At 35.1% G+C, this 27,406-nt stretch overlaps 1 protein-coding gene across 11 annotated transcripts in view; it reads right to left on the reverse strand.

The window, feature by feature from the left end:
* Positions 1 to 456: 456 nt before the first annotated feature.
* The window catches only part of ATOSA (atos homolog A), an 87,282-nt gene continuing 60,332 nt past the window's right edge, over positions 457 to 27,406 (reverse strand). For 5 of the 11 annotated variants that reach the window (XM_067747479.1, XM_067747470.1, XM_067747460.1 and 2 more), the window contains 11 exons: positions 25,199 to 25,383; positions 24,045 to 24,247; positions 23,639 to 23,764; positions 21,015 to 22,863; positions 18,771 to 18,890; positions 15,499 to 15,578; positions 14,681 to 14,789; positions 10,969 to 11,127; positions 6,042 to 6,110; positions 3,523 to 3,722; positions 457 to 1,483 (listed from right to left, as the gene is read on the reverse strand). In XM_067747479.1, the coding sequence (XP_067603580.1) occupies positions 1,330 to 1,483; positions 3,523 to 3,722; positions 6,042 to 6,110; positions 10,969 to 11,127; positions 14,681 to 14,789; positions 15,499 to 15,578; positions 18,771 to 18,890; positions 21,015 to 22,863; positions 23,639 to 23,764; positions 24,045 to 24,247; positions 25,199 to 25,383 (3,254 nt within the window). In that variant the 3' untranslated portion in view covers positions 457 to 1,329. Of the gene's footprint in view, positions 1,484 to 3,522; positions 3,723 to 5,946; positions 6,111 to 10,968; positions 11,128 to 14,680; positions 14,790 to 15,498; positions 15,579 to 18,770; positions 18,891 to 21,014; positions 22,864 to 23,638; positions 23,765 to 24,044; positions 24,248 to 25,198; positions 25,384 to 27,406 lie in introns of those variants that run through there. The other 6 variants (XM_067747440.1, XM_067747431.1, XM_067747421.1 and 3 more) reach the window with 6 other exon arrangements.

Here is a 27,406-nt window from a genome sequence, read left to right on the forward strand (position 1 = left end):
GCTGAGTGCCAAAGTAAAGACCTTCCCATCTCCCAAATTCCAGACTGCTCACTTGGTTCTAGACTCCCAGGTCTCCTGGGTCTGGCCTACTTGAACTGTATGTATTTTCTAACCTGCGTTCACAGCTTTGTGTGAGCATTCCCAGTATTTGTGCCTTGTTAACTGATCTGCTGTTGCCCACTGTCCCTGTACAAAGATCTAAAACCACTCCTCTTTCTGAGGGGGATGGACGGGAAGACTTTTGATGCGCTCAATCATGCTCCTTTACTCAGTGTTTTCCCAGTTGCCAAATGCCTTCCATGTGACTGTGAATGAGAAAGTGATAAATTGGTACGAGGCTCAAGATATCTCTCCCCTCTTATCAGCTGTAAAGCTAGAATAGAAACTGTCTGATCGGTACCAGAAATTCACTCAATCATATAAATGTCTCATCTAAAAATAAAAGCCAAATACACATTTCTTTGTTTCTTGCATATATTTACAATATAAATACTAATTTGTTTTCAAAGTACATATTCTTTTAACAATTTGCAAAAGTTTTCTAGAATGGGACAGCAATTTAACGTAAAGCCTTTGTAGTAGTGATTAAGGAAAAAATAGAACTGTTTTGGGGATAAGGGATTCTAGAAGGAATATGAATGGGCATGATGATCTGAACTTGCTAAGGGAGTGTGAAGCAGCTTACTCCGTGTTGCACTGCTGATACAGCATGTTAAAGGACTATTGTGTGAGACAGCAACCGGGATGGGGTGTTGTAAAAACTAAACCTGGGAGATATAAAAAGTACACATGCTTGCATAGTGCATTAATCTTGAAAGAAGCTCAACATTTCATTCTCATTTTCAATAACTTAAATGAATAGTACTTAAAACACATCACACAAAATTAAAAGACTTGTGCATATATTTCAGATTTCAACATTAATGTCAAAAATACATAGTATGATTTTACATAGGATTTGTGCTACATTAGAACACTAAAGACAAACATCACTTGAGTAGTAAGGAAAACATTAAATATTAAATAACTGAGAAACGAAACGTGTAAACGCTAATCTAACTGTGGCGGGGGTGGGGGGATGGGGGGTGGTTTGCTCTTGCAACAAGTCCAGTGAAGTGGTTTCGACAGTACAAAAAGGGTTAGGACATGAGTGTTTCCAGTCTCCTTGGAATATGTGGATCTCATCCCAGGAATCCTTTCATAAAAACTGGTCCAGGATAACAGGAGAGGACCCACTCTCCTGCTTGTTAATTTGGTACACTCCCTTCTACGCTATTTTTTACTTTCAAACTTGGGTACTGAGCAAATACTTTAAATTGTCACTCTTTATCAACATCTTGGTGAAAACTGAGGGTTTGTTGGCGATTCAGTGTAAGATTTGAGTTCATATGCAGCACCGCTATCAACTTCCATCGACTTTCTAGAGAACAGGAGCCGTACATCTCTATGGAGGTAGATCTTTCCAGATTTAGAACTCTGGAACCTAAACAAAGAAACAACAGAATGATGCTTCATTTCAGGGAATTAGTGTTTAAAACAAACAAACCTGAGTAATTAAATTTTGAAAGCAGGAAGGATTAGTCTTGCTACAACATTAACAGTGCCTCTTTAACAAGATATTTAAAGTCTTATATTGCCAAAGCACTTGCTGCTATTTCAGTGCCTCTCCCTCACTATCCCTAAACATTCCATACTCCCTTTCCCCTCTTACAATGACAGAGGTGCTTCTTTTTGTAAATCTGGGTTTCACATGCAATCTGACTCTACATCCCTGACACCACAGCACATGCACCTTTCCTTACCTGTAGTATGCACTTTCAGTTCACGTCAGCCAATTACACTACATTTGGGCATCTTCTAGCTACAAAGAATGACCCATTTCACACAACTTGCCCTCCTACAATTTTGAGTACATTAAAATGGATTCCACACTTGGAAAGTCACCACAGAAAACTATCAAGTTTTGAGACAATCACAGGATGAGAAAGGACTGCTACCACCAGTAGTGGCTAGCTAAATAAAACCTAATCATCATTAGAAACCAAGAGGAAAGTTAGCAGTGAAATGAAAATGGTTACCAAAGCTGTATATGGAACTGTTTCTATCCTCTGCTAACAGCTTACAGCATAATACAGGGGGTTGGAGGCTTTAATCACATAAACTTAACTGGCAGATAGTCAAACATACCCTTTAGTGTTAATTTCTCTAGTTTTCCCTTTGCATAGCAGAAATATCTGGGTTTGTGGATTTTATTCCCAAATTAGCTGAAAAATCTGGTGGTCAGTTGTATATATTAAAGCAGACCTCAGACTGGCTCACTCTTTGATTCTTTCTGCAGTTTTTCACCTTCTCAATCTGAAGAAGAACATGGTGAGCTTTGGGAATTATGCCATGCCTTCTAAAGCAGTTTCTTCACAGCATTTAAGGTATCTAATCATTATGTGGAGATGACAAAAGCTGGGATAGTTGACTTTTTGGCGAATGTTGGTTATATATGGCTAAGGCTGTTGTAACAGATTGAAGTTACCTCCTCCTGATGAATAGGGCTCCTTGGAGTAAGCAGTTAAGCTAAGATGAATTACTGTCACTGATGTGATTGAGGACTTCTTATGAACAACATCAGAAAATTATTATTAGGAATAGAGTTACAGGCAAAGGGCTACTGAGTTCTCTTCTAAGCAATACACTTGCTCATTGATCTTAAGAACTACACTAGGATTTCAGGGCTAAAAACCTTACCCTATGATGCTGGAAGCATGGACCTCAAGAGCAAACAAATGGTTTCTCACAACCTAGAGCTATTAGCTGGGTAGTAAAAGTCTGAGGAAAATATATTTCTAATGGAATCACCAGAATATAAGCTGTATAAGAACAGAGATTTTGTCCCTGCTGTTTCCAAGAGTCTAGAAGCATGCCGGACACATCAATGTTTGTTGAATAAATGAATGAATAAATGAAAGTTAAGAATTTCCCTGTCCAACTCAGCAGCCACAAGCCACATGTGGCTACTGAGCACCTGAAATGTGGCTAGTTCAAACTGAGTACAGCAAAGGAATGTAAATATCTCATTAATAATTTTTATATAGATTACATATTCCAATTATAACACTTGAATATGTTAGGTTAAATAAAATATATTAAACCTCTGCTTCTTATTACTTTTTTTAATGTGGCTACTAGAAAATATAGAACTATATATATGGCTCATATTACAATTCTATTGGACAGCATGGGTTTAGACAACTGTGTTTCATTTCCCCCAGATATATTAGCATTGTTTTGCTATAACATAGTTTCCATTACACAGCTATAAATGAAAACTCCCCTAATTCAACAAGTAGTAATGACTGAAGGAAGATATGCCATGTGTTTTCTGCATCCTGGCCTATCATAAAGAGTGTCGAAGTTAAGCAAATTCCAAGGGGTACTCGTCTAGTTAGAATGACAGTTTTTAAAAATAAACTAAAAATTTTAGAGTTTTCTTCTAAAGTAACGTATTTTCATATTCATTTGAAACATTACCTCAGATGTATGAGGTAGCGTAATAACCGTTCTTCTGTATGTCGGATGTTCTCTTTATTAACACTTCTCTTCATTTCTTGTTTAACAGGTACAGAAAAAGTTCTTTGTCGTAGGAATGTCTGATGATTGGCTGGCATATCTCGTAAGTCATATATCACAACAAACATCTTCACCACAGTCTTATTAGGATTAAATAAGGTCTGAAGAAACAATATAGAAATTATTCTTTAAAAACAGTGATTTGTTCATTTGATTCAAAATGATTGTGCCAATAATAAAATAGGCTTTTCAATAATAAATTAATCCCAGTGGATATAATTCAGTTTGGGGGAATAAAGTTAATAAAATTTCAGAAGTTTATGAAATGATATTCAATATTTTTTAATGGTTCAATTAGATTTTTTATTTACAGAAATAAAAGAAATAAAAACTCCTGTAACAAATCAAAATCTTTAGTCACAAATGTCATATTAATAATAGATAATACATAACATTTACTCTTGTTCATATTTTAAGAAATGGTTCCATTAGACTAAGCAAAATACACCTTCACTGAATTAAAGCATTCCAGTTCAACTACTTCAAACACTAGCTTTATTAAAATAAGTCAACTGAAAAATGCTCAAAATAGAATTTTAGTTTTCCTCACATTTTAATAGTGAATAAATAGAATTTTTTTAAATAAAAAAATAAAATCTTGGTAAAACTAGACTTTGATATGATGTTTCAGGTACATATGGTTATTATAAAATTTAAAATATATTCTCAAAAAAGAGAATTTTTCTTGTTTGGAAATTTTTCCAGGTTTAGAAAATAAAGTTCATTATTATTAGTTACAAAGTAGGCTAAGTAATACTTCATGTTCTCACAGTTGGATTCATTTCAAACACTGCAGTGACACTAGACTTTTTTTTTAATCATCATCAATATCATAATAGACTGAAATTAAATTCAGTTGCTACTTGGCCATTAATAACTGAAGGAATATTATTTTTTAAAGTACTAATTTTTAAACAAAATTCCAAGCTGCTGATTTGACTTTAACCAAATTACCAACACATCAATAGGTAACTTGGTGCCCATGCTTTCAGAAGCTCATCCGTGGCACTGGACATCACTCACTGAATCAAAATGAGAAATATATCAATATTATGATCCAATTTTTGAAATCTAGTGAGTCTTAAGATTAAGGCTAATAATACATTTAACAACCACAACAACTAGCAAGCCAGGAGTTCAAGCCATGTTTATACATAATTAAATTTATACAAGGAATGAAAGACATATCCAAATTTCAGATTTAAAATAGCCAGTAGAGTTGGTAGTCTTCAAACAAGGGGTAAATGTGCTGCCTCTGGGTTTCTGCCTCATTATTATGACACCTGATAGCTAGCTTTCCAGTGACCCACACTTTCACAAGCACTACAGAGCCAGAGGCAAGAGATCAGAAGATGATCACTCTTTTAGTTCAAGAAATACATTCAACATAAAAATCTTACTTTAAAATGCAGTGATCTTTCCTTGGTAAAATTTATACGTATGTACATACTGCAATACATACATGCATATATATTGCCTAGTACTATGTTTCATTCCTGTGTGATACGAAATAAACAAATGTACAGACTCTTCGCTATACTGGAACAACGAAGATGAGTAAAAGTGGTCCTTCGAAGCACTGATCACACTGAAGCCAAAGGTCATCAAAAGGCTTGCTGGATTAGACCAGATCCTTAGTGTGAGGAACTCAACTAGACTCTTTTTTTTTTTTTTTAATTTCAGCTTTATTGAGGTACAGTTGACAAATCTCAGCTAGACTCCTTCCAAGAGTTGCAAGAGCCAACACTGTAATAGACTTGCGTGCTTACAGGATTATCCTGGGTCTGACTTGGAGATGAACTCAATCACAAACTGGCCTCGATATAAAATTACTCTTCTGAGAACCCTAGATCAAGGATGATGAAGGATTACTGCTCTGGGCTAGAAGAGTTCTCCTAAGCCAAAACTAGATCTACACCTAGACCAAAAGGAAAGAGGCATTCTTTGCCCTGACATCTGTCGGACTGCATTTCTGCTTTGTGTAACCGTCTCATTAAATCAATTTTAGAAATTATTACAGTAGGGATAATATAATTTTGCTTCCCATGTTTCCCTGACAAAGCAATACTAATATTTGGGGTCTCCTTTTACATAGGTCAATCTCAGTCCGGCTTATTATATTAAGTAGAAGGTACTGGTAATCTAAATTCTAATTATACTGAAAATAGCTCTATTTAAATTATGTTAACTGTCATACACTATTTTTCTAAAGCATTCACCTTGATTAGCTTATTAATGCTTTCCTTTTATGGAGGTCCCCAAATGGTCATTCCTGAGGCAGAGCAGGGAAACTCCAAACAAAGCTGCAGCCCCACTGTTACTTACCAAAGTTGTTGCAGCAGCAGTAGCAGGAGAAAGGGCTAAGTTCTATATGTATGTGAGAGAATGATTATTGCAATTGTAGGCTATAAAACACATACCACTTGTATTGTTCCTGAAGGAGGTACTCGATAACCCCTTTTACCAAGGGACTCTAAAGTAATCACACCCTTGAAATAAAAGAAGACAAACTGAGTACAAACTGATGCATATATATACATAAAAGACTAAAATAAGAATAATAAATCATGTAATTACTAACATTTCAGAATTGTATTTGTATGGAAAAACATTCACATTGAATTAATAGAGATACATTCTATGAATATGAAATAGTGAGGATCCCACCTCACTAGGAAACAATTTACTGTTCTTCCAAGAGATGCTTCAATAAACAATACATAACATCAATGACCATACTGCTTGAAATTAATATTAAGATATAAGATATAGAAGTGAGAAGTTCTTTAACTAAAAAGGAAATAAAGGGAGATGACAGGATTATTCTCTTGTACCATGTGGGAGCAGGGAAATGAAGCAAAACAATTTATTGGTCTTTGGACATACAGAAACTCAGGAATGAGGACTGATCCTAAGTCTTTCCCAAAAATGAAGTCAATTCTTCAGTCAGAAAGTTGAGTTGTTATATACACATATGGACTTCTGACTAGAGACAGACCAGCATCATCAGCATCACCTGTGAACTTGTTAGAAATGCATAATTTCTGGCTTCTCCCCAGACCTACCAAATCAAATCTGCATTTTAACAAGATTCCCCAGATGATATCATATGTACATTAAAGTTTGAGAGGCACTGCCATATTATATAAAATAGTTTTCTGAGAAAGATGCTGTAATCACTGCAGAAGTTGAAACAATGACGAACAGTATAAATTAAAACACGGGAAGCTAAGACTGAATGTGTGAAAGTTTCTAGATAACCAGGATGACCAAATTACTACAGGTGGTGACTGTGATACTTAATTCTTAGGTGGCTTTAAGAAACAAATGCTGATTCATTTAACTGGGTGAATAGTTTTCTTTTGAGTAGTTAAGTAGAATAATTGCATGCTCTACAACTCATATCCCATCATTTTACACTGTACCTGCCAAAATGTGTCAACCTTATGTAAAAGTAAATATAAAACAGGACTGTCCCATCAGGCAACATTTGTTGGGTTTGAAAGACAGACCAGGGGAGGCGGTGGGGGGTAGAAAGCAGTGGACAAAGGTAAAAGGGAAGGCCAGACTCTAATATGTGAATACCTAATCTCCAAGTGAACAGCAATTGACAATCAGAATATTAAATTAATACGTTAATAATGGGAAATGTTCATGGAAATGGGCACTGAAAAGACATATGTGGTTCTTAACAAATATGATTACATGGTCATTTAAAGCATGAAAACAGCATATCAACAAACTGCATCCCTAACCAACACAGTAATGAAGTTTTAATAATTTTTCTCTTACAATCTTCTCTACATGAAAAAATGCTATGGTATATAATGCTCCTCTTCTTCCTAGTTCCAGAAAGAAAAAGCAGAATATATCTAAATAATAGCTACCTTTCTAATCACATTGCTCCAGGCAATATATTACTGTTTTTCCTTGCCATCCTCCGCTAAATATATATAAGAAAACTGGTGAGGGAAAATCTACTACCAAGCCTACACTTACTTCCTTTAACACAATACAACTCTAATAGATTTTAGAACATAATAACAGTAACTAAATCAATTTATAAAAAAAGAATATGGATAAAACCCCTCAAAGTTTAAGGCAACACTTTACAACAATAATTTCTAAGCAATATAAGACTAGTATTGGCAATGGCAAGTTAGGAATTTTGAAGGGATTGGGAAAGTATTTGGAATTTTATTTGTATTATTATTAAATTTATTATTTTTTTTAAAATTTCATTATTTTAATTGGTTGGCATATTAATATTTCCACCTAGAAAGTTACTGTATTTAACATAAAGAAGAAAAATACATTTTCTTCTGGCATTTTAGGATGGAATAGGTAGATTAAGATGAACTAAATTTGGTCAAAATCTTACACAAAAAATTCTCAAGTGACTGGGGAATAGAGAATATGCAAAGCTAAGTAAAACTGAAGGAGGTATATCTTAATTTCGTTAATTATAAATAGAAGAAAAAATATAAAATATATAGTGCTGTTAATATGATCATAAAGCAAGTCATACCATGAATTTGCCACGGGCAAAACTGCTTTAGACCTTTCTGCCTGGTTCCACCGTGCAATAGTTTCTAAACAGTGAAATGTTGCCATATTACGTAACACTTGGAGAACATTTTTACTACTGACATAGGATTGGAGAGAGACATTTGTATGGCTTTGAGCTAGTCTAAAAGGAATTATTTAATGAAAAGCCCTGTACTATCTCTACTCCACAAAGACAGAATTCTCTGTGCTAAAATTTCACCCTTGCAAGTCATTTGTATAATTTGTCATGAGAGGTCCCAAGGTTATTATTAGAGTAACAAATAGGGGTTTGGTGTCTCAGCTCCACTGGTCTGTGGTATGTACTATCTTATCAAAACATGATCAGACCTTTGAAAACAGACTAAACTACCAAAATACAAATAACACTCCCTACCGAATAAGATTAATTTGATTAATTTACAGTAGGAAAGATCCGTGGTCTAAGATTTGGACTGGGTCATTTGTAAAGGGAACCCATTCCTAATAAGTAAAAACAATTACATATTGGAAAATTTATTAAAGAATATTATCAGAGAAAAGTAAGAAAAAGATTCTTAAAGGATAGACTAACTTAACCTAATTTAGACTCTTTTCAATATTTATTCAAAATCTGTGATCATTTGTGTGTGCTTTCTGGAGACAGAGTGATAAAATCCTTTATCTCTCTCTTTTTAAAATTTAATTTAATTAATTTATTTTTTATACAGCAGGTTCTTATTAGTTATCTATTTTGTATATATTAGTGTATATATGTCAATCCCAATCTCCTAGTTCATCCCACCCCCGACCCCCACTTTCCCCCTAAATCCTTTATCTCTTAATCCTTATTTTTTTAGATGTCAACCAAGGTCAAGAATTAATGTTATTTTGCTTTTTTAAAGCATAGTTCAAATTACCTCTTGCTCGTGAATTTCACTCAAAGATAGTTTTTTGAGCTGACTTTCAGCCAATTCACTCTTTTACTTGTTTCTAACTCATCCTAATGGTCATCAGGGACTCTGTACACTAATGACCTCAGATCTTATCTTTCCATTCTTTATTACCATGTGCCAATAGAATACCTGAAACTAATGAGACTTCTTGATGTCCCAGTAAAGCAGAATGGCCATCTTTATAGCTATATTCTTTTTTTTTTTTTTGCGGTACACGGGCCTCTCACTGTTGTGGCCTCTCCCGTTGCGGAGCGCAGGCTCTGGACACGCAGGCTCAGCGGCCATGGCTCACGGGCCCAGCCGCTCCGTGGCATGTGGGATCTTCCCGGACCGGGGTGCGAACCCATGTCCCCTGCATCGGCAGGCGGACTCTCAACCACTGCGCCACCAGGGAAGCCCTATAGCTATATTCTAATATTGTAAGCATTCCAGTAAGATACACATTTTTTCTGGTATTGAGCTTATCTCAATGATATTTTCCATTTTATTATCTAAAATTAACAGTTATTTTTTCAAAATTATACTGGAAAGTGGATACATCTTACTATGGTAAATGAGTAACAAGTGGTATATGTGATAACTGGGTAGGCTTGTGAAGAACTGGGCCTCTGTTTTTTATAACAACCACTGTTATGCATCTTTACAATTATGACCCACAAGTGTTATTATTATTGAAAAAAGAAAACTTTGAATAAATGACACCACTGTGCTTTTTAGATCAAAGTATGAAACACCAATCAGACTCTTGATTAAAATTTCACCCTTAGAATGGAATAAGGCTTAACAACCTTCCGTGAACAAACTACATCAATAATGAGTAGACTGCATTTAGGTCCCTAAAAAACTGTAACTTCCCTTCCTCTGTTGTTTCTCAATTATGCAGAATTTGCTTTTCATAGTTTTTATTAATAACAAAAGACATTGCTGCTAATGTCCTTGAGGAACCTAGAAGGTGGGGGAGAGGGATATTAGAAAGGAAGCAATTGGGTCAGGAGATAAGTTAGGAAATTCAAGTAGCAAGACCAGAGCTGTATATTTCTATGCCTACTGCAATTTGTATTTCTCAAAGTAAGACCTAACATAAAAACCCAGATCTGACTCCATATTTTATACCATCAATGTAAACTTCTTACAGACTTGCACTGCTAGCCACTAACTTGTCTTTTGGAAAAGGGCTGATAGTAATCACACACCAGGACTTGGTATCATTTTTGCAGTTGAGGGCTTATTTCATCCTCAAATCCACTGGAATAAAAGATGGGAAAGATAAAATTATAGGATCCTAAGGCTCAAGACAGTGCTCTTATTCCTCTTAGCTATTTTACTCTCCACTAAAACATTGGCATGGAGTCAGAAATAGCTAGTATTCTAAAGAACCCTAGGATTGGAAAAAGAATGGTCCAAAGATAAACCAAACAGGAGAAAGGGGGTGAAAGCGCATCACAAAAGCCGTACGTCACCAAATCTTTACCTAAACTCTACTGAGATGAGGATCATAGTGAAGGCAACACTGTTAGGACTAGAGTGCCCAGTAAGCACTTGAGAATCTGCGTGAACTCAGCAAGATATGGAATCACAGTGTCACTAATCAAAATTTTATCATTTTTTCATATTACATAGAAACAAGTAAATTTTCAGCACAATCCTCAAATGTAATAGAGGATATCTGTTATTAGAGCTTGCTCAGAAAGAAGTTGTGAGGTGTTATTTTGGCATATTCATCTCTATGCAGCCTTCAATCCCCTCTTAGGAAATGCTTTATATTTTCAAGCATTGCACCAAAGTAGTACTAAATCTCTTTAAACTTAAAGGTATTTGTCATTAAGATGGTTGATTTTAGCAGAGGAAGACAATTAAAAATACTTGCCATATAAGGAGAGGGAGCATTATCATCAGAAACACTGTAGAATGACACTTCAACTGGAAGAGTCAAATGAGTGGGGCAGAAAACACCACTTGCCCCTACCTCGGCAGTAAAGCCATCAACAATGCCGAGAGGATCTAAACGATAGTTCAAGACAGACTCCTGGAAGGCAAAATAAAAGAATTTTTAAGAAATAAAATTTAAAAGTTAACACATTCATTCCTTCTTTCTATTTAAAGAAATATGTTAGTATGCTTTCTGGCACTACAAAAGTGGTCGCTGCCATTGCCATGCCCTCATTTCAAATGTTCATCTGACCTGAAATCAACCCCCTCCCAAATCAATCTTCTACCACCTTACAAAGTTTGGCCTCCTTACTATTCCAACCCACACTGAACTATCTTTGAACTTCACCATTATTTTTTTTCACCATTATTTTGATATAATGGTTTAATGAGTTATTCTTATCTCTGTAAAGAAAATATGCTCTACCAGAGCAGGTAAAATATCAGAAATTTTCTTATTCCTCAGAGTATATTTCTACTGTTAGCCATAGAGAAGCACTTGAAAACTTGTTAACAGGTCATATACAGAAGTTCCATCAAAACAGAAAGCCAAGTACTCATAACTTTAACTGAAAAACAACTGCCTCTTAAAAATTGTTGTTGGATGTGACATATGTTTTATTGTTTAGTTTAATTTAAAAAACAGTAAACACACATTGGGAAAAATTTAAAAGTACATAAATACAAACAACAGAGAAGCTCCTTATCCATCTCTCCCAAGCTCATTTGCTGAGGAAACCACTTTTAACAATTTAGTGTTTATCTTTCCAGGTATGAGAAACATGTTAAACCTTTCACAAGCTCTCTTTCCTATACATATATCAACATATATATGCATACATCAAGAAATGTGAGTAACATTTCTTTGATTCAGTAATTCTTTGAAAAGAAACACTCCAAGCCCTCATGAGTCTAAATTTGAAAGTGGCATCAGCAATTCTCAAGTCCCGTGTCAAAAAGACCAGACCAAGAGACCTATGTTACAACGAGCCTTCTATATCTCCCTCCTGCCCTGCAATCAATCCAATCCATACCCTGCTGATGGGACCTCTCAGTCTCACAGCCTCAGCTCTCTCAACACCAGTAACCTAGCTCAAACCCTCATAACCTCTCCTCTGAACAAATGCAATACTCTCTAATTAGTTATTCCATCTTTAGTGTATCATCTGTATTACTGCCAGAGTTTTTCTTTAAAAAAAAAAAAAAAGTCTTACGTTACCCACCAGGTTAAAAACTTTGTGTTTCTTGATGTCCACAGGATGAAGTCAAATATTCACAGCATGGTATGTAAGGCCCACCCTACATCTCTTACCACAGCTCTCCTCACTTGCACGCAGTCTTATACTCCAGTTCTGGATGATGCTTTTCAATATCACCATGCTCTTTTACTACTTTTACACATATGCCTTTGCACATGTAGCTCCCTTTGTCTAGAATCCCTTGACACTTCTCACACAATTTACTTGGCAAATTCCTACTCAACTTTTGTAACTAAGCTCAAATGACAGCTCCTTAGTAAAACTTTCCCAGTCCCTTAGCAGAGAGAACAAATATATGGAGACTGAGAAAATTTCTATTACAGTGCTAATTACTTCGGTTTATAGATTATTTATATGTCCAACTTCTCCAGCAGACTGTAAACTTCTCTAAGGCAGGCAGTTTATTATTTAGCTTTATATTCCTAGCATATAACATGACACATAGTAGGTACTCAATAAATGTTTCTTAAATAAGAAAAATGTTCTAAGGATGTATGAAAATTTCAGAAAAAGAGCACAAAAATGCTAATGGATAAGGCCAATGATCCAATGTAGTCTATGACTTTATTCAGATTTTTGTGACTTTAAACGAATATATTGTACTAGCATGCATGTTAGGCCCTACTGAGTGCAAAACTACAAGAAAAGGAAATAAAAGGCATACATATTACAAAGTAAGAAATAAAACTGTCCCTATTTGTAGATGATGTGGGAATCTACATACAAAAATCCACCCCCTCCAAATCAATAAAATTAATAAGCAAGTTGAGCAAGGTCATAGGTGATTATATATGTTTATACACACATACATACATACATACATATATATATATATATATATATATATACACACACACACACATACATATAAAAACACTTATATATATATGTATATTTTTAGCCCCAACTCTCAGCATGCAGGATCTTAGTTCCCCAACCAGGGATCCAACCCATGCCCCCTACAGTGGAAGCATGGAGTCCTAACCACTGGGCTGCCACGGAATTCCCTAAAATCACTGTTGGGAATGTAAATTGGTACAACCGCTATGGAGAACAGTATGGAGGTTCCTTAAAAAACAAAAAATAGAAGTACCATATGCCCCAGCAATCCTACTCCTAGGCATACACCCAGAGAAAACCATAATTCAAAAAGATAAGTGCACCCCAATGTTCATTGCAGCACCATTTACAATAGCCAGGACATGGAAGCAACCTAAATGTCCACTGACAGGGGAATGGATAAAAAAGATGTGGTACATATGTACAATGGACTATTACTCAGCCATTAAAAATAATGAAATAATGCCATTTGCAGTGACATGGATGGACCTAGAGATTGTCACACTGAGTGAAGTAAGTCAGACAGAGAAAGATAAATATCATGTGATATCGCTTATGTGTGGATTCTAAAAAAAAGGTACAAATGAACTTATCTACAAAACAGAAGTAGAGTTACAGATGTAGAAAACAAACTTATGGTTACTGGGGGGTAAAGGGGGGGAGGGATAAATTGGGAGACTGGGATTGACATATACACACTACTATATATAAAAGAGATAAAACAGATAACTAATTAGGACCTACTGTGTAACAGAGGGAATTCTACTAAATACTCTGTAATGGCCTATATGGGAAAAGTATCTAAAAAAGAGTGCATATATGTATATATATAACTGATTCATTTTGCTGTACACCTGAAACTAACACAACATTGTAAATCAACTATACTCCAATAAAAATTTTTTTTAAATGTCATTTACAGGTTCATGTTTAAGATTGTTTTCTAACTGAAGAAAACTAAACCCTTGATATACTTGATCCCAAGTAGAAGAGTCATTAAATAAAGCAGCACATGTATCAGAGACCTTTAACCATTTGATTTTTTAAAAATAATCTTATTTTATAATAAATTTAGATTTACAGAGGAGTTGCAAATATAGTACAAAGAACTATTTGATTTTGAAAATCAGCCTCCTTGATCATGAATCAGCTGCTATCAGCCCACCATCATCCTTCCTGGGTCCCAGAGCCAGTTTTACCAGGTAAGAAGGTGTGGTCAAGTCTACTTTCCAGCTCGGGTAACGGATACCTCCATCCAACTTGATTTCACCTAAGTCCTGCATCTCCTCCACCAGCTACCCAATTCTAAAATGTCACTGCCAACAATTCTCCCAACTTTACTTCTCATGAAAAGGAAAGGAAAAAGGGAAATCAAAAAAGGAAAAAGGGATAAGGAAAAAAGAAAAAGGGAAAGGAAAGGAAAGGAGGTGATTTCAAGGCTTTAGAAAAATATAATCCATTTATTTCCTTTTTAAGAACAAATGACATAAATGACACCATGGGTCTAGGTTAGGAAACTTCAACTCTTAAAATAGTTTCAAAAAACATTACCTCAAAATTTCCTAAGAGACTAAGACTTGTTATAGGTGGAGCACTAGAACTCAGAAATGGTTTTTCATGAATATCTGGATCATCTTCAATGTTTAAACATGGTCGAGGACTATTTAAAAAAAGAACAAATCAGCAAATGGACATATTAACAACAGTATTTTCTAATTCACTTTTGTACAAATTAAATTAGGAGGATCTGATCAATTTTACTTAAACTACCATAATAAAAAATTAATGTAACCAAATTTTAAGATATGAAATATCTCATTTTAAATTCCTGATTAGATTTTATAATCTTTGTTATAATATTTGATAAAGAATATAAATAACATCCTAGGTTTCAAGGTGGAATTTATCACATAGCAGCATCTACTGGAAATATATAATATTGTAATGCAGTCTTCTATATCAATCTTCATTTTAAGTTAAAAATTAAAATACAAAGGCAAACTTATGTGACTAAGGAATATAATGAGAGTATTATTTGTCAACATGGAACAAATTGCCAAGGCTTTTTTGCAAAGGAGTATAAGACAAAGGAGGAGGTGAATGACCAGAAACAGACAAACCCACTTAAATGTTAAAACCAATGTGTTTGTTTATCATAATGACTACTGTATAGTTAGTTACTCATCATCTTAATTTCTCCCTCACTCATCCTTAATAACTGTATGTGTGAAATCATCTTGAAAATGATAAACTGAAAAATGGGATTCCTGTTCAAAGTTTGATTTTCAGAGTCAACATTATTTACTGTGAAAGGCTAGAATTTTGTGCAAGATTATTTCATATACACTAATGAATTTTAAGATAAATACCTTCTAGATGATAAGCTTTTCAGATGCAGTAATGAAGAATCCAGATTAAAGCAACCTGATTGTGCCTTTCTTTGAGGAACCTAAGGTTAAAATAATCACTTGTTAGGTTTCAAAAGAATTTCAGAAGACTATAAGTTTTTTCTTGAATTGACAGAACAATTTTCAAATGAAAGCTAAGCATATCTTAAAAAATAATAAAACTTCTCTCCTAACAGCTTATTAAAATCATGCTCTTTATTACATATTGTCCCTATGTCCTCATTTTATTAACTAGTTTGGAAAAAAAGATGATTAATAAAAGCACTTTTACTAGGTTTTTATTTTTTTCTTTTTTTGGCCAACCGCACTTCGGAATCTTAGTTCCCCAACCAGGGATTGAACCCTGGCCACAGCAGTGAAAGCGCTGAGTCTAGATCACTGGACCGCCATGGAATTCCCTCGGTTTTGATTTTTTAAGAACCAGAACCAGTTTTTTCTAAAACCAAATCTTACATGTAATCCCAACATATAACATAATAAGACTTTTACTTTTTTACTTTATATACTTCTGTATTGAGGGGGTAGGAATAAATGATTAATAGCTTTACAATAAAAGGGGGAAAAAAAGAATTAAATGGCGATGGGAGTCTGGGGTCCTGACAATTCTACTGTTCTTTTAACCATCCCTACCCGACTGCACATTTCCAAGAACCCTGGCTGGGGCTTCACAGAGAATAGGTTTGAAAAATACTACTGTGGATTTTTAACCACTATTGTATAACAAATTACATTTAAGACAAACCACCAACTAGCTAAAAATAATCTAAAAATGAAAGACCCAAGTGTAAATTAAAGGTAAAATCACATACAACATACAAGTTAGACGGATTTGTCTCTAGAATTAATGTTAAATATGTATAAGTATCTGAGTGATTGGTCTAATTTGTGACTAAGAAACAGATGATACTGAAAGTCTAAAAAACCTCAATATTTTTGAGAGTTGTACAAGCGCACCATTCTATATTTTGGAGTTAGAACTTAATGTGAAATCTTCAATCCAAATTCTCATGTCTTCAATTCAGGAAAGTTTTCTACTTTCATTTCTTCCAATACTGCATTTTCCTCATGTCATCTAGCCTTCCTTTTGGAATTTCTACTAGGCTTATACTGAACATCTCATTTTATCCTCCAGGGCTCTTTCATATTTTACCATTTCTCTTCCTTTCTGCACTTTATTCTAGGTGCTTTCTTAATACGTGTCTCTCCATTGACTAAATCTCTATTCAGCTGATTCCAGTCCACCATTTAATCCATGTGTATATGTATGCGCACGTGTGTGTACACTTCAATTATATTTTTCATATTTTTAATTTCTATTTTTCCAATCCCACATGTTCTCTTATCTCAGTTCCCTGTCTTTATCTTCATTTATCTCTTGGAACATACATTCACTCATTCATTCATTTATTTATGTTAAAATCTTTATTGGCGTAATTGCTTTACAATGCTGTGTTAGTTTTTGCTGTATAACAAATTGAATCAGCTATACATAAACATATAACCCCGTATCTCCTCCCTCTTGTATCTCCCTCCCTCCCACCCTCCCTATCCCACCCCTCTAGATGGACACAAAGCACCAAGATGATCTCCCTGTCTTGAAACATTTTAAAAAGAATTATTTCTGATTCTCTTTCAAGTTGCTCTGATAACAGCATTCCTAAATATGAATTTTCCCACTTCTTCTTGCTGATTCTTTTAAGGTGCTTTGTAATTTTAATTCCCCTGAGATCATCCTCAGTAAGAGTTATCTTCCATGAAAATAAATCCTTGGTGCCATGGGTAATAGATGTGGGATAGTTTCATGTTTTCTCATAGACAGCACAAATTCAGAACCCCCTAACCATGGGTGACTTAGGCTTAGGTCCAAATTCTTTTGGGGGCTTCTTTTCCCATCTACTCTATCCCTCCTATTGCACCCCTTAAGTAAATAGGTGATTTCTTTTCTCTTCTCCCATTTCTAGAATGGCAGTCCTCACCTGTTTCTGGCTTTATGGAGTTTGGTTTTAGGTCCCAGCTACGACCGGTGTAGACCTGACTCCTGATCCAGCAGGAGCATTAAACCCTAGCACTATATTAGATTTAGATATCCTAGAAGGTCATAATTTGCCCCAAGTTAGTTTCGGAGATTTATCTTTCTTGCTCTTACACTATATTATGTATTTAAAAGTTGTGTGATATTTTGTCCAGGATTTTTGTGTTTGGGAAGGAGGAAGGATCTTCTTGTATTAACTCAGTCCACCACATTGAACAGAAGTCTGTAGTGCTTTTTACACCAGCATGATGCTGTAAGTTTTTTCCTCATCACTTGGGCATTTTGAAAGCACCTCATACGTAGGTCAAATATTTGGGGTTATTTTAAATTGTTTAGAATTCAACTTCCCTAAAATAAACACCTAAGGTCCAAGTTACAAATTTAAAACTAAATCTCTTATTCAAGAATTAATTTTTGAAAATATGCTAGATATTGCATGCTTTGAGTTTACTTAAAAAAACTCACATAAAAACAAAAATTATGTCAATAGCAAAAATAAACATGTTTTTAGTTTACTAGGATATTGACTGCTTACCTCTGGTTTAACTGAAATGGCAGCTTTAGCGACTATCAAATGCTTACCAGGAATGATACTAATCATCTTCCCAACACTAAGGTAGACATTATCACCCGTTTTTCAGATGAGGAAACTGAGGCTCAGAGAGACAATATTCCTCACCTAATGTCACACAGCTAGGGTGAAGTCAGCGTGATGCCAAAGCGAGGTTCTTAACCATCACACTCAGATCTATAAATTTATTAGTAAATGTAGAGTGGGGAAACGTCTCAAAATAAGACGATTAACTGTACAGGTCGCAAGTCAAAGACAGCCACAAATTTGATTCCCAGATGATTCAGCTGGTGGTGTCAACCAGCCACAGTACTATGATACAAATCTATTTAGAGAAAATCCACTTTACACTAAGTATTTTCTTTACATTAGTGAGAATTAATATGCTGGACAAAAGAATTTCAGAGAAATTTTATAATCCTAATACAATAAATTCATTTTTATTCATTTTTTCTGCCTTTTTCCATATTAACATTTAGCTATTAAATGTATCAAAAATTAAAACGTTTTCCCACTAGAAATTTATTTTGAAGGTATTTAAATTTTTTCAATTAAAATTTGGATAAAGTGATTTGCAAACATTTTACATGTTTTGCAAGTCTAATCATAAAATAAGAGAAAAACACTTACAGGACTGGAAAGAAGAGGCAATCCAGTTCGAGGATGAAAGGCTCTGGTTGAGGTTCCATCCAAGGAATGAAAATTATGTTTCTGCCAGACACTTGAGTGTTTAAGTGGTATAGTTCTCTGCTAGGAAAAGATTTAGATTTTAATGGCAATATTTAAAATTTTTTTGTTTCTAGATTTATTCTTAACATCTACTGAGATATTACATCCTTGGTGGTAAAGCTAACAACCTATATAACTACCTATACACACATATATAAACACTTTAATCAAAAAACAGTGTTTAAGAGTTTTTTCTAAGATGATGAATAAACTCAAATATTCTAAAAAAAGTATGTCCAAACACAATTGCCTTATCAACATATTTATCAAAACTCAGTCTGGGCTTCCCTGGTGGTGCAGTGGTTAAGAATCCGCCTGCCAATGCAGAGGACAAGGGGTTCAATCCCTGGCCCAGGAAGATCCCACATGCTGTGGAGCAACTAAGCCCGTGCACAACTACTGAGCCTGTGCTATAGAGCCCACAAGCCACAACTACTGAAGCCCGTGCGCCTAGAGCCCATGCTCTGCAACAAGAGAAGCCACTGCAATAAGAAGTCCTTGCACCTCAACCAAGAGTAGCTCCCGCTCACCACAGCTAGGGAAAGCTCACGCACAGCAATGAAGACCCAATACAGCCAAAAATAAAAACAAATAAATAAATAAGTTTATTTAAAAAAAAAACAACTCAGTCTATCATCTAGTAAGCTAATATTCAATTCTTTTAATCTGTGAAAAAAAAACTCACAGAAAAAAATTAGTAAAATATTCTAAAATATAAAACTATGTCAGTAGCAAGAGCCATTCTCAGAAAATATAATTTGGTACAGCATGATACAAAAATTTAAATGTGAATTTTAAAATATACTTAACACAGTCACAGTATCATGTTTTTGAAGTGATATAAGAAATAGACTAATTCTTAAGAATTTAAAATGGCAAATTTATACCCAGAAATAAAAAATGCATAAAAACACATGAATAAAAATCAGAGAAGAATAATTGGGGTCCTGGCTCTACCATTTACTAGCTTTATGACCTTGGGCAAGTTACTTAACCTCTCTGGGCCTAGAGTTCTCATTTGTAAACTGGAGTTAGTAATAGCGCCTAACCTCAGAGCGTAGTGAAAGGATTTAGTAAGCCAGCATGTATAAAACATTCAGAAGAGTGCCTGGGCACCCAGTAAATGCTATATAATTATATTTAAAGTAAGTGTATGAAAAAACAAATCTTAGTGGCTTGAAAAATACCATGGTCAAAGTAAGTCTCCCTATTAGGTACCAGAAAGGATCGTGAAAAGCTAGTATTCTTAAGGCCAGGGTAGGTTTTTGTGACAATTATAGTTTTAGGAAATTGGAAACTGTCATTTGATTAAACCCATGTGTTAGAAAGAGATCGTCTGTTGAAAAATATTAATTGGAAACATGGCATACTTTTAAGACTCTAATGTCCGGCAAAACTAATTTGTATGATAAAGAAGATGAATCAAGGTCATTCAGATTTGGATCGAGGCAGTTAAGTAGTTTTCCATATAACTGAGATATAAATTTGTGATACTTCTTGGAAAAATAAAGGAAATTTAAGCCTAGTAATAATTTTCTAAAGTTAAGCAGTGATTTGGTAGACAAATAAAATGGAACTAACTTAAATATCTTTGATTTAGGTAGTGCATTAAAAGCTTACAAAATGTTTAAAGATCTATAATTTGATTATCACCACAACTATAAGCAAAAGATATTCATCGTTCTTATTTTAAAATCGAGGAGACTGAGGGTTTTACAAGTTACGTGATTTATTCAGCTTCACTCAAGGACCAAATTGTCAGGACTGAAACTTGGGTATTCTGACCAACAGCCCAGTGATTTCACTGTAGGTATTCCTAGGCATAACACAATGGGCACACTGCTTGTACTAGGCCAGAGCTGCTATCAAACAATACCTTAAGCTAATGATACAAGTTTCATTTCTGACTCTTATTTACTCTCCAGCAACTGTTCACAGTATTAAAATAAACAAAAAAAGGCAACAGGAAGAATTTACCTAGCATTTGCTCCGAAGTGGGCGGGTTATTTACAAGGATGTTTATTATATCAGACAGTGAGTTCTATAGATAATGGGCATCTTGGGCCTAACTAGATCTCCTGTAAACAAAGTTCAAACCATAACAAATGTTTGAGGATTATATTTGAAATGTTAGATATTACCTACCAATACCTCTTTATTTTTCAGGCGTTCACACGTAAACAAACAGTCTTTTATATTCTTCCTCTGAGAACAGTTTTGAGATTTTTCATCAACCGGATCTTCTTTCTTATCCTGTTCATTGTTTAATTGGTTTGGCTTTTTGCATTTGAAACCTTCACTATCTTTATTGAGGTAATTTTCTATACTATTAAGTTGAGTATTTTGTTCGCATGACTTAGGCTTTTTTGAGTCTTTATCTGAGCACTCATTTGCATGTTTGTTCAAATATCCAGACATTTCCAACACAGTAACATTTATTTTCGAGTCATTTTTTTTTGAATGATCAAACTGGTGATTGTTAAAAGATTCTGGATTATAATTTTCATTTATTATTATTTTGTCCTTATACTTATTTGTGCAAATCTGTTTGTCAATACTGTTACATTTTGAATACTGTTTATTGATTTCATTGTCAATTTCTTGTTCCTTAAATTGACACTCAGAAAGTGTGTTTTCCAATCTGATTGTGAAATCTAAGTTATCTTCTTTGCAAAGAGACATATTTGAAGGATTCATTAAACCAGTGGCTTTGTTCTGTGTCTCTTGAAATGTACTTTGGATTTCACTAGGATTGTTCCGATGCAGATTCCTTCTTGTTTGAGGTTTCAAAGAAGGCTTGACATTACTATTGCATTTAAAAGAACTAAAATGTTTATTAGGTGTTAAGTGTTTCCCTTCACTGATGTTATCTAACACGGAAAATTTTGTATCAGAAATGGAAACAGAGGTGTCATCCTTGTTTTTCTTCAACAAATTTCTGTCTTCATAGGAACTCCTAAACACTTTAGAAGGAACTGAACTGGAGTCCTGAATGTTGAATGATTGCCGGGGCATGTGAGGTGCTGTTGGATCGATGTGCTCCAAGTGCTGAGCAATCCTTGCAATGACATCTTGCCGCTCCTGGAGTAAAGAGCTTATCAAAGGATTAATCTCACCAACAGACTGATCAGAATGAAGACCATTAGAAATGCAAGTGTCACTTCGAGGAGTTTCTGGTTTTACTCGAATTTTCCCTTCATTGGTGTCTTCTGAGGAGGTGAGCGCTGGATTACCAAAAGAAATGGAGAACGTTTCTTTACATTTTCTCACATTTTCATTTTCTTGTGAAACCCGGAAAAGCTTTGAATTAAGTGAACTAGATTCTTGTGTATTAAGTGGATGTCCAGAAACATGTGAAGTGTTTGGATCACAATGAATCAAATGCTGAGCTATTCTTGCAATAACTTCTTGTCGCTCCTGAATTAAAGAGCCTATTAAAGGATTAGTCTCACCAACTGACTGCCAGGAACTCTGGCGGCTAGATTCACTAGAATCAATCACTGAAAACGATTTTAAAGTTCTCACTGATGTTTCATGTGACTTTTTATCTCCTATACCACTGAAGCCCAGAATATTGCCTTGAGATGTTCCATAGTCAGATTTACCACTAGTGCCCGGATATAGTTTGACATTTTTGACAGCTGCAGTATATTCTGGAGTTGTGCCATTTTTTGCATGTAATATTATGCTTTCGGGTGCCATGGTCCAAGTTTGTTTGCTACACAGACGCTGTGAACTGTTTGTACCACATTGCTCTGCTTCAGTAGAATTTCGGTGCTGATGGGTTTTAAGTTCATGGTCTTGAACTCTTTTCTCAAAAAGGCCAATATTAGTGTGAATACTACAGGTCAAAACTGGATAATTAGATTGTCTGGGCAAGGACTGAACACTGACTTTCAAGGCCACATTGTGAGACACATTGGGAACAGGAAACACATGTTCAATTGGAGTTTGTGAAAAATTCCACTGTAGGTCTACATCAGCAGCACTGATTCTAGAATCACACAGAAAAAAATGGAATCAATGGATTATAAAACATATCATTATTATATGTTATTAAAAAATGTTACAGTCATATACTTACCTTTGTTTGCATTAATTACTATAGAGATTTTATTTTAACCTACTTTACCATGCATGTCATTCTAACAAAACCAACATAAATAGATTATACCTGGAATAGAGACCATCTTCTTTTTAAGAGCACTATTCTATTAAAGCATTAAAGCTCAAAAATACTATAATTTAAAATTAGTTGTCAAAACAGAAAAAAGGACTTTCCATTTACTACTAAATAAATGGATTCAGCTAATTCTGTTGCGCATGGTGATTAAGAGATACTCTCTATCTCACGGCCACCTGCCTAAAGAGACAGTTAAGACAGTTGTTCAGCAGCCTGTGTGTTTATAATTTTCAGGATCTAAAAATTAAGTCTACCATTATGGAAATTCAGCAACCCAGAAAGTTTTTCCACTTTATTTATAATGGTGGTACATTCTCATTGTTAGTTCTGTAAAGTAAGCTAAAAAGTTCTCTGAAAACTATTCTACACCAGATTTAACCCAAGAAGCAAAATGCATATTGAGTCATATCTAAATTTCTCCAACTTGTTTTGAAAAACAAGTAAAGTTTTTAATTTTTAATTTCAGTAAATTTTGTCCACTTATATTTAGAAATGAAGGATATAAACTGCCTAAAAGGTAAAATGTCATTCAGTAGCTAACCACTGTAGCTGAATACACATTGTCCTTTTTCTGCCCTAGACATACCTGTAAATAATATTTCGTGGAATAGCACCATGAGAAACACTCAGCCAAGCACTTAATTGAGAAAAAAACACAAATGAGCGGACAGCCAATAGGAGAGTCTTCTCTTCAATAAATCGATCGCCACTCCTAAGGGAAGTAAAAAAGCATCATCTAAATGTCAACAAGTACAAAATGGCTAAATTTTAGAAAGATAAAAGCTGAAATAAACATATCACTCAGGACATGTGCTTTCAAGAGTATAAGAGTGCATTTACCAGTGTCATTTGAAGTCACATAAGTACTAAATATGTAAATTTTACTACATAAATAGAGGGACTCAAAGATATGATATATTATTAAAATAATTTATAGAAAGTAATGGAAAACCTGATTTACAAAGGACAACTTCAAACTCAGTTCAACTTACTGTCGAGGAACTGGCTCCAATATCCATCTTTCTAATAATAACGCATCTTGCTTAATTGCAGGATCATTTAGATCAATCCCTTCTGTGGTGGGCCCATCGTCACTGTAGCAGCAATCTGGTAGTAGCATCACTTCCACCATGATTGGAAGGTTATTCTTCCACAATAATGCGACCTCAGACCTAGTTCGTCGGGCTTGGCGACACTTGGAGAAGATGGAGATAAGCAAAATGGCTCAAGAGCCCACCCAATTTTATATTTAAATTTGAAAAATATAATTGTAAAGCAGACATCTGTATGAAAATGAGTTGCCTATTGCAGGGCTCAGCTCAGGCTTGTCTGCCTATTTAGGTTTCCTCATTAAACAATGCATCAGCACTAGGAGCTCTAGAGTGTGGGGATTAGTAGCAAACAACAATTATGATGCAAATTTTCTCCGGGGAGGATATCTTTGCTCTATTTTGCGGAAAAAGAACTGCCATGCCCAATGTCTGACAGGCCGCAAGATGGCCCAGCCTCGCCTCATTTGTTAATTACATCATCATTAATTAGAGGAAAGATTCATTCTAAGATCAAAATATTAAAAACTCATTTTCATTAAACACTCAAAGTAGACAACATTTTTAGAAGTTTAAAATTTTGGACTACAGTTAAGAGACTAACTGGGAGGAAAATCCTTACAGCAAATTATACGCTACATATCAAAATAAATATTTTTAACAGTATTCTACAAAAACATTAATGATAGCAAAAAGTATCCTCCCATTAAAAAGGGGAGGGATATAAGTGATTAATGTGGGGAAAATAATTATGAACATCAATCTATTAAATAAACAAGAACACAAAGTTGATGAACCGGGGCTGAGACTAAAACTAAAGAAAAGCTAATTCATAGTAACAAAGATAATCTTAAATCTGGTGTGTGTGGAGGCAGATATGAAACTGGCTGCCCACCTGCCTGCTGATGGAAAAGCCTTTTAGAGCCTTGTTCACAGCCAAAATTATTAGCTGCAGTTCAGGATTAGTACCTTTTCTTTATGTTGTGACCAATTTTATACTTAAATGTGAACATTATAATTGTGATTTAACAAAGTCAATGACAGAATTTAAACAGGTTTATATAAAAGATAAAAAACATTCAAAACACAGTTCTCACCTGGGCCAGCTTATCACTACATTCATGTTTGCTAGTTACTGGGTAACAGGACTGTGCTGGAGGGCAATGGAAACTTTCTGTCCGACCTTTAACAGAACATTCAGGTGTTCTTCCTTCTGTTATTAACAAGGCCAGAGAGACCAAGAACTCCTCTGCATCATATTCAAAATATTCATCCAGACTATCTGGTATCAAAAAAAAGAAAGAAAGAAAGATGGGTCCTTGCTTTAAGGTATTCTTGACAAGAACTCTTTTTTTTTTTAACATCTGTATTGGAGTATAACTGCTTTACAAGAACTCATTTTTTTATGTCTAAAATAACTAATACCATAGCCCAAATTCAAGTATATTCACTAACAAAGAGTGAAAAGAGAATAAAAGTGAGGCAATTAAAATACAATAAACTCTTGGTACTTCCCTGGTGGCGCAGTGGTTAAGAATCCGCCTGTCAGTGCAGGGGACATGGGTTCGAGCCTTGGTGCGGGAAGATCCCACATGCCACGGAGCAACGAAGCCCGTGCGCCACAACTACTGAGCCTGTGCTCTAGAGCCCATGTGCCACAACTACCGTGAGCCACAAGTACTGAAGCCCACGCTCCTAGAGCCCGTGCTCTGCAATAAGAGAAGCCACTGCAATGAGAAGCCCGAGCACCGCAATGAAGAGTAGCCCCCCCTCACCGCAACTAGAGAAAGCCCGTACGCAGAAACGAAGACCCAACGCAGCCAAAATAAATAAATAAACAAACTTATTTAAAAAACCCAATAAACTCTTAATTCACAAGGTACAGAAGTCAGATGATGATGGATAATTCAAAATTTCATTTAAGACAAAGCCGGTTAAAATTACGGCATAAAATTGTTTTTATGTAAACTTCAATTAAAATGTTTAAGATTTAGGAGTACATTTATAATCTTTTAGATAATGATATTTTTGGACATCAAATACAATAGTTTTCACACACAAAACTTCGCCAATAGCCAAAAGGTCAAAATGTCTTATTAGGTCATATAAATATTTTCAGCTAAGACGTTTTATTACTGTTATTAAATATTAGAAAAAGAGGCAGATACAAATGTATGTTTCTCCCTTTCTCTCCCTCTCCCTTCCTTAACTAGTTCCTTGTTCTTAGAGCCCTAATTCTGTGATGTGGACACTCACAGCCACAGGGTCCTTCTCTTTCCTTGCTATGCAGTGGTAGTAGTTTCAGAGGAAGAAATTTTATAATTATCCAACAGGAGATGCAGGCCTGTATTGTAATATATGAAGTGTGATATTTTTTGGTTACTAGGCAGTTCCAAACAATCTAACCTGCAGATGTTTCACTTAGATATATTAAATTAAATTTTTTTCACAAGTCCTCCAATTTTAAAAGCACGGTTAGTCTTTAAAACTGTTAACCTGCTATGCAGGTTGAACATGCATGCATGTGTACATGCACACACGAAATTCAATTTATAGTGCAAACTTGAAAAGGTTGCTTTCTCTTATCTCTGCCAGCTAAGCAACACATATTTTAAGTGCCTAGCACACTGTAGTAGGTGACAAGGGGACACAAAGTTGTACTGCACATAGCTAATAGTTTCAGAGGATTTGATTCAGGGACGATTTTTTAAAACAATACAACACTGAAGCATATAATAAATTCCAAAGAAGTTCAGATAACAGTGGTAAAATTTTGCCAAAGAGGTAGATGTTAAGCTGAACCATGAGAGAGAAAGTGCAACTTGAGCGGAGCATTTGTACAAAAACAGTGTAGAAAAGGCAGGACTGGAGCCTGATTGTGAATAGCCTTGAAGAGTATGACGACGAGTGCCTATTTCTAGCCTCAGGAAGGCCTTACCAGGAAAAGAAGGAGTCTTGAGAGCCAACTTGATTGAGCTGGTATTTTAAGACCATTCAGTCCCTAAAATGACCATTTGCAATATATAAAATAACAGCCAGCACTTAGTAATGTTGTTAGGCATTGCCAGTTCTCACTACTTTCTATACATTAACTCATTTACTCCTCAAAGCACCTCTAGAAGGGACTATTACCACCATTTTTATAGATAACCGAAGCATAGAGAGGTTAAATAACTTGCCCAAGATCACCCAGCTAGGAAGTTGCAAAGTTGAAATTTGAACCTACACAAGTCTGGTTCTAGAATCTGAGTCCCTAACTACCCCACACATGCTTCCTTTCACTGTGGCTACAAATTTTGCCTTTA

This window comes from Pseudorca crassidens, chromosome 1 (assembly GCF_039906515.1).
Source record: "Pseudorca crassidens isolate mPseCra1 chromosome 1, mPseCra1.hap1, whole genome shotgun sequence".
Lineage (NCBI taxonomy): Eukaryota > Metazoa > Chordata > Mammalia > Artiodactyla > Delphinidae > Pseudorca > Pseudorca crassidens.